Source organism: Rhincodon typus, chromosome 28 (assembly GCF_021869965.1).
Source record: "Rhincodon typus isolate 14 chromosome 28, sRhiTyp1.1, whole genome shotgun sequence".
In the NCBI taxonomy this organism is placed as follows: domain Eukaryota; kingdom Metazoa; phylum Chordata; class Chondrichthyes; order Orectolobiformes; family Rhincodontidae; genus Rhincodon; species Rhincodon typus.
The window spans coordinates 41,303,775-41,311,328 of NC_063359.1; the positions used below are offsets into that span (position 1 = coordinate 41,303,775).

Sequence of the window (7,554 nt, forward strand, 5' to 3'; positions counted from 1 at the left end):
AGTAGACAGTTCCTGCCCACTTTCCGTATAACTTGGGGATGTTCTCAGACTCCGCGTTAGTACTTACCCTGGCCTGCTGTAATATTGCCTGGGCTTGAGCTTCCTGAGCAGACAGCATTGGTCCCTTCTCTCCTGCACTGCCACCACCAGTGAAACGGAACTGCAGGAATAAAAATCCAGCAGTGAGTGTCTTCAACAGATACACTAACATTCATAGGCCAGTGAGCAACCTCACTGCTAACATCTTGTAACCATTGCATCCTGTCTGTGAAGGCTCAGTCAGTATGTGTAGAGAGACAGCGTTGAGAAAGCTTTACTCTCTATTTAACCCTGCTCCCCCTGTCCTGGGAGTGTTTGATGGGGACAATGTAGAGGGAGTTTACTTTCAGTTTATTTTCAGACTGAAAGAGTACACATAGAAACATAGAAAATATGTGCGGGAGTAGGCCACTCAACCCTTTGAGCCTGTACCACTACTCAATACGATCATGGCTGACCATACAATCTCAGTATCCCATTCCCACCCTCTCCCCATATCCCTTGATCCCTTTAGCCGCAAGGGTCATGTCCAGCTCCCTCTTGAATATATCTAACAAACTGTCCCCAACAGCTTCCTGTGGGAGAGAATTCCACAGGTTCACAACTCTGAGTGAAGAAATTCTTTCTCATCTCAGTCCTGAATGGCTTACTCCTTATTCTTAGATCATGACCCCTAGTTCTGGACTTCCCCAACATCGGGAACATTCTTCCTGCATCTAGCCTGCCCAGTCCCATCAGGATTTTATATGTTTCTACGAAATTCCCCCTCATTCTTCTAAATTCCAGTGAGTACAAGCCCAGTCAATCCAGTCTTTCCCCCTATGTCAGTCCTGCCATCCTGGGAATCAGTCTGGTGAACCTTTGCTGGACTCCCTCAAGAGCAAGAATGTCCTTCCTCAGAGTAGGGTGCCAAAACTGCACGCAATACTCAAGGTGTGGCATCACCAAGGCCCTGTATAACTGCAGCAAGACATCCTCACTCTTATACTCAGATCCTATCGCTATAAAGGCCAGCATGCCATTAGCCTTCCTCACCGACTGCTGCACCTACATGCCAACCTTCAGTGACTGTTCCACCATGACACCCAGGTCTCATTGCATCTCACCATCTCCTGAACTGCCATCATTCAGTTAATAATCTGCTTTCCTGCTTTTGCCACCAAATTGGATAACCTTGCATTTGTCCACGTTGTACTGCATTTGCCAACTATTTGCCCGCTCAGCCAGCCTGTGCCAAGTCACCCTGTAGCCTCTTAACATCCTCCTCACAGCACACACTGCCACTCAGCTTAGTGTCATCAGAAAATTTGGAGATATTGCATTAAATTCCTTCGTCCAATTTGTTAATGTATATTGTGACCAGCTGGGATCCCAGCACTGAACCCTGTGGTACCCCACTCGTCACTGCCTGTCAGTCTGAAAAGGACCCATTTATTCCAACTCTCTGCTTCCTGTCTGCCACCCAGTTCTCTATCCACCTGAATATATCATCTCTGACACCATCAGCTTTAATTTTGCTTACTAGTCTCTTGTGTGGGACCTTGTCAGAAGCCTTTTGAAAGTCAAGATACACAATATCCACTGATTCATCCTTGTCCACTCTACTGGACACATTCTCAAAAAAATTCCAGAAGATTTGTCAAGCATGATTTTTCTTTCGTGAATCCATGCTGACTGTCACCGCTTTCCAAAACGCTCAGTTATTACATCCTTCATAGTTAACTCCAGCATTTTCCCAACCACTGAAGTCATGCTAACCGGCCTATAATTCCCATTTTCTCTCTCCCTCCATTTCTAAAAGGTGGGGTTACATTAGCTACCTCCAGTCCATTGAAACTCTTCTAGAGTGCGTAGGATGCCTGAAAATGATCACCAATGTGTCCACTGTTTCTAGGGCACTTCCTTAAGTACTCTGGGATGCAGAGCATCAGGCCATGAGGACTTATCAGGCTTTAATCTCATCAATTTCCCCAATACTGTTTCCTGACTAATAAAGATTTCCTTCGGTTCCTCCTTCATGCTTGACCCTCTGTCCCCTAACATTTCCTGAAAGCTTTTTGTGTCTTCCTTAATGAAGACAGATCCAAAAGTATTTGTTCAACTGATCTGCCATTATTTTGTTGTCCTTTTATGAGTTCACCTGATTCTAACTGTAAAGGGACCCTCATTTGTCTTCACCAGCCTTTTTCTCTTTATATATCTATAGAAGCTTTTGCAGTCAGTTTTTATGTTTTCCCCAATCTTAATCTCGTATTCTATTTTCCCCTTCTGAATTAAACCCTTTGTCCTCTTCTGCTGAATTTTAAATTTCTCCCAGTCATCAGGTTTTCTGCTTTTTCTGGCCAGTTTATATGCTGCCTCTTTTGCTTTAACCTTATCCCCAATTTCCCTTGTTAGCCATGATTGAGCCATCTTCCCTGGTTTACTCTTATGCAGACAGGGATGTACAGTTGTTGAAGTTCATCCATCTGTTCTTTAAATGTCTGCCATTGCCTATCTGCCATCAATCCCGTAAGTAGAGAGATCTTTACTCTGTCTCCAGCCCCACGCTATGCCTTCCTGTTGAAATAGGTCCACAGGCTGGTATCCCATCACCAGGTCACGTTTTAATTACACAAGAACAGTCCTCGACTCTTGCACTGCCTCCTCACAGTCAGCTCTCAGAGCGCCAGTATCTCTGATGCTCTCTGCTTTATCCGTCAGCCAGGGCTCCCCGACTGGACCAGGTTAACAGCCCAAATCAGGGAACTCATATTCTATGAGGTCTAGCTGGGAGTCCTGTCACAATCACGACATCCTTCCCCCTCTGTGTCCAAGGACATAGGATGATCCTTTTTCTTGGAGAGCCTTGGGACAGGTTCCTCAGACTCGGCGCTCAGTACAGATGGCGTGTAACGCACGGGAGCTCACCTCTTGCACCAGGGGTGCCTCAGTAGAATTACATTCCCTTCTTCTGGCAGCAAAGGCATCGGGGCACCTACATTGACCATGTCCTTCCTTGATTCTGAGCACTTGTCAAACCTTGACAGTGAGGGTCAAACCAGCAGCCTTTTCTAATGTTCTGAGAGGTAGGTCATGTTTTGCTTCATTTATAATTTCACGGTTTGGATACGGTCCACATGCTTGTAAGGACAGCTGCACTAAACCAAACTTTACACATCACTGGTCCAGACCTCATGTCAAACGTGCCTCTTACCCATGTAGGACCATTCCCATGATTCTTACACCTTCATCCCATGTACAAACTGTTTCTCTCGCTTGGCGGACCCTTGTGTCTGACATTGGCCTTCCTGATGCTGTTTCACTCTCTCTACCAGGTCCAGGGAGATCAGATTTAACCTTGCGCAGAGTCTTCTCCCCAGTAGCAACTCTGTCAGTGCTATCCCTGCAGTTGCATGTGTGATGGTTCCATAATCAAACAAGATGTTGGTATCTAGTGAGACTGTAGGCTGTTTCTTCAATCCAGCTTTCAAAGTTTGGACTGCTCTTTCCACCAGGCCATCGGATGATGGGTGGTACGGAGATGTCCTTATCTGTTGAATCTCATTTGACTTTAGGAAATACTCAAATTCCCTGCTGGTAAATGAAGACCTGTTATCTGTGACCAATACTTCCAGGACTTTGTGCGTTGGAAAAGATGCACGCAGTTTTTCCATCATCATCCCCCTGTTTGATGAATGAACTCTACGCATATCTGGTCACTTTGAGTGGGCGTTTACAATGACAAAGAACATTGAACCCATGAAAGAACCATGAATGAATAGTCAATATGCAACCGAGTCCAGGGTTTACCCGGCCAAATGTGGGGGAGCTGCTGGTGGTAATTTCTGTCCTTGTTGGCACATTGGCCACTGCCCCACCAACACGACTATGTCTGCATCTGGCCTGGGCACCAGACATAACCTCTCTCCAACATCTTCATTTTGGAGACCCCTAGGTGGCTCTGGTGCAGTTCAGCCAATATCTGGGGGTGACCTTTGCTCGGGACAATCACACTTGCTCCCCGTAATAATCTGCCGTCCTGTGCTGTGATCTGGTCTCTCCGGGTCCGAAAGGTTTCAGTTCTGGTTTGTGACGGCCCTTTGGTTTCCCCCATTACCACCAGCTGTTTCAGTTTTGCCAGGACAGGACCTTTCTGCGTCCAACGTCTGATATTGTCAGCTCTGACTGGGAGTGCGTCCAGAAAATTAAAAATTATTACGGACTCTTCCAATGGCAGTACCACCCAGCCTGCTCTTCCGTGGCCATTATGGGCAATTTAGCCTGGCTAATCTACCTAACCTGCACATCTTCGGACTGTAGGAGGAAACCAGTGAACCCAGCAGAAACGCACGCAGATACAGGGAGAATGTGCAAACCCCACACAGACAGTTACCCGAGGCTGGAATCAAACCTGTCTCCCTGGCACTGTGAGGCAGCAGTGCTAACCACTGAACCACCATGCTGCCACACACTCCTGGATACTGGCATAAGAATTCTCTTACTCCCTTTAGGTCTAGTTTTGCTGAGACCGCATACCAGCAGCAACTACAATGGTTTGCCAGCCTGCATCCTGAAGAAAACTTTAACTGTTTAGCTGAGACTTCACTTTGTTTTGGCGTTTTGCTGGGGCTGACCTAGAGTCCCGCTGTTCAGGTTATGTCCTGAGTGAGGACATGCAATTGCTTTCACTCAAGTGGAGTTCCCCAAACTCAGGTTGGCGAGGGTGTCCCTTTCCACCGGAATACCCTGCAACTCAGATGCTCCACTTGCTGTATTTTCCAATGATAAAGCCAGTTGTAGTGCCTGTGTGAAGTCCAGTTGGCCTTTGGATAATAGGCGCTTTTGCATGGTTACATCATTAATTCCACATCCCAAATGGTCTCTCAGCAGCTCACTAAGGGTTAAACCAAAGTCACATGCCATTGCCAGTCATCTTAACCTAGTCAAAAATCCTGATAGAGATGCCCCGGTTCTTGAGTTGCCGAGTAAAAACAATAGTGTAGTAGAATTACAGGAGGCTTGGGGTCATAATATTCCTTAACTATGTCCATCAGTCTTGAAAGATTTTAGTATCTGGTGCCTCAGGGAAAGTAAGGCTCCTAATAACAGGAAAAACTGCAGCTCCACAGACTGTCAGGAGGATTACCCATTGTTTTTTGTCTGCCACGATGTTGTATGCCCAGGAATAATAACGCATTCTTTCCACAAACTGGGCCCAATCCTTGATGGCAGGGTTGGACAAGTCAGCTTCCCAAACAAAGGCATGATGTAAGAAATGCTTACCCCAACTCAAAGAGTTGCGAGCGGGTTTCTTCAGGATTGTGCTTTACTGTCATTGCCAATAGCTCCACACAGATTGGTACACTGTCACCAAGTCACCCTTTATTTACACAGAAACAGTCCTCGACTTTAGCACTGCTTCCTCAGCGTCAGCTCACTGGGTCCCCTTTTTATTTGTCAGCCTGGGCTCCCTGACTAGGCCAGATTAACAACCCCAATCAGGGAACTCCTATTCTATGAGATCTAGCTGGCTGACCTTGTTATAATCACTATATCCCTCCCCCTCTGAGTCCGAGGACATTGGTCGGCCATTTTTCTTGGAGAGCCCCTTAGGGCGTTTTAGCACCAGGGCAGGTTCCTCTGACTCAGTGTTGGAGTGTTTGTGTGGGAGTGTGTGATGGGGAGACAGTATAGAGGGAGCTTTACTCTATATCTAACCCTGTGCTGTCCCTGTCCTGGGGGTGTGTGATGGGGGAGCAGTGTAGAGGGAGTTTTACTCTGTATCTAACCACATGCTGCCCTGCCCTTGGAGTGTTTGTTGGAGACAGTGTAGCGGGAGCTTTACTCTGTATCTAACTCTGTGCTGTTCCTGTCGTGGGAGTGTTTGATATGGATAGTGTTGAGGGCACTTCAACTTCAGTTTAAAAGTGTAGAGGGAGCTTCAGTCTGACTTTGGGACACCTGGGTCTGGGTTACTGAGATGTTGAACAAAAACAAAGTTGCTGGAAAAGCTCAGCAGCTCTGGCAGCATCTGTGAGGGAAAAAACACAGTTAATGTTTCAGGTCCAGTGACCCTTCCTCACCAGACCCGAAACGTTAACTCTGTTTTTTCCTTCACAGATGCTGCCAGACCTGCTGAGCTTTTCCAGCAGCTTTGTTTTTGTTCCTGATTTACAGCATCCGCAGTTCTTTCGGTTTTTATTGAGTTGTTGAGTCTGTCATTATCGAGCGAGAGGTTCTGATGGACTGTTGAATGCTGTGGCTATACTCACCGGCAGCATAAGCATGGTCCCAGGGGGTCCAGGTAAGCCATCAGCTCCAGGTAGTCCAGACCGTCCACGGGGTCCCTGGTTGAAGGACAAAACAGAAATTCACAAGGTGTAGCCTTGAGAAACCATGGAGACAGGACAGACTCCTGAAAGGGGGAGGGGGCAGTTTCAAGGATAGGATGGAGTGGGTGGTGGGGTATTGGGACAAGAGCAGGGGAGGCTATTCACTCCCTTAAGCCTATTCCACCATTCAATGGTAGATCTGTGCCCTCACTCCACATGCCAAATAGTACCCAACCCCTTAATGCCCTTACCTAAAACGTGCAGTAATCCCTGGGGTAAACATGCTCAGTGATGGAGGGAGGCAAGTGTTGTCAGTGAAAGTTCAGGCAAAGGAAGGAAGTGACATGGTATAGAGTGGGGAGAGTGTGTGCAGGCTCTGGAATTGGCAAGAGAAGAGGTGTTTAAAAGAGAGTCTGGAATTGAGCAGCAGCTGCAATAGCAGGATTTGCCACCAGATGGCAGTGAGAGACCACAATGAAGCTCGCTTCACAGCACAAAGCTGAGATGTTTAACCATGAAAAATAAAATAATGTGTTTTGTCCCGTCCCTTTTACTCATTTTTAAAATAGTACAGCAGAATTTGCCAAGTGCAAAAAGCCAACATTTTCTCCTAATCCAAAGAGAATCTGTAGCTTTAACATGTTCAGAATCTGATGTGTTTGAGGTTTAGGAATTAATAAATGCACCCTCGCTGTCTGATGGAAAGCCTACAATTCTCCAAACAGTGTGGGTGCTGTGAGAGGTTAGGGGAATTCTGAGATATAGTATTCTTTGTAGTTTCTCAGGAAATGGGAGATATGGGAGAGGGAATAGGTGAGACAGACAGATCCAAACTATTCTTGTGTGAGGAGCTGGTAGAAGTTCAGAGTATGATGTGGCATGGATAGTATAGTGCCAGTGTACAACAGACTGCATAGTGCCAGTGTACAACAGACTGCATAGAGCCAGTGTACAACAGACTGCACAGTGCCAGTGTATGGGACATTGTTCAGTGCAGTAAATGGGACATTGCACAGTGCCAGAGCAAATGAACCTTTCAATTTTGGGGTGGTGAGATCAGGTCACATGAAGCTGGTAAGTTTCTCCCAATGTAAACACTCCCTAACCTCCACACCCTGCCACCCCTCCCCATGCTCTACCCGACCCCTCTCTATACCCTCACTGACCTCTCTCTACACCCTAACTCCTCCTCGCTACCCCC

At 46.8% G+C, this 7,554-nt stretch overlaps 1 protein-coding gene across 1 annotated transcript in view; it reads right to left on the reverse strand.

Moving 5' to 3' along the window:
* The window catches only part of col5a1 (procollagen, type V, alpha 1), a 199,447-nt gene that overhangs the window by 126,458 nt on the left and 65,435 nt on the right, over nt 1–7,554 (reverse strand). Inside the window, exons 10-11 of the mRNA XM_048613423.1 lie at nt 6,294–6,368; nt 68–160 (exon numbers count right to left, since the gene is read on the reverse strand). Of these exons, the coding sequence (XP_048469380.1) occupies nt 68–160; nt 6,294–6,368 (168 nt within the window). The remainder of the gene's footprint in view (nt 1–67; nt 161–6,293; nt 6,369–7,554) is intronic.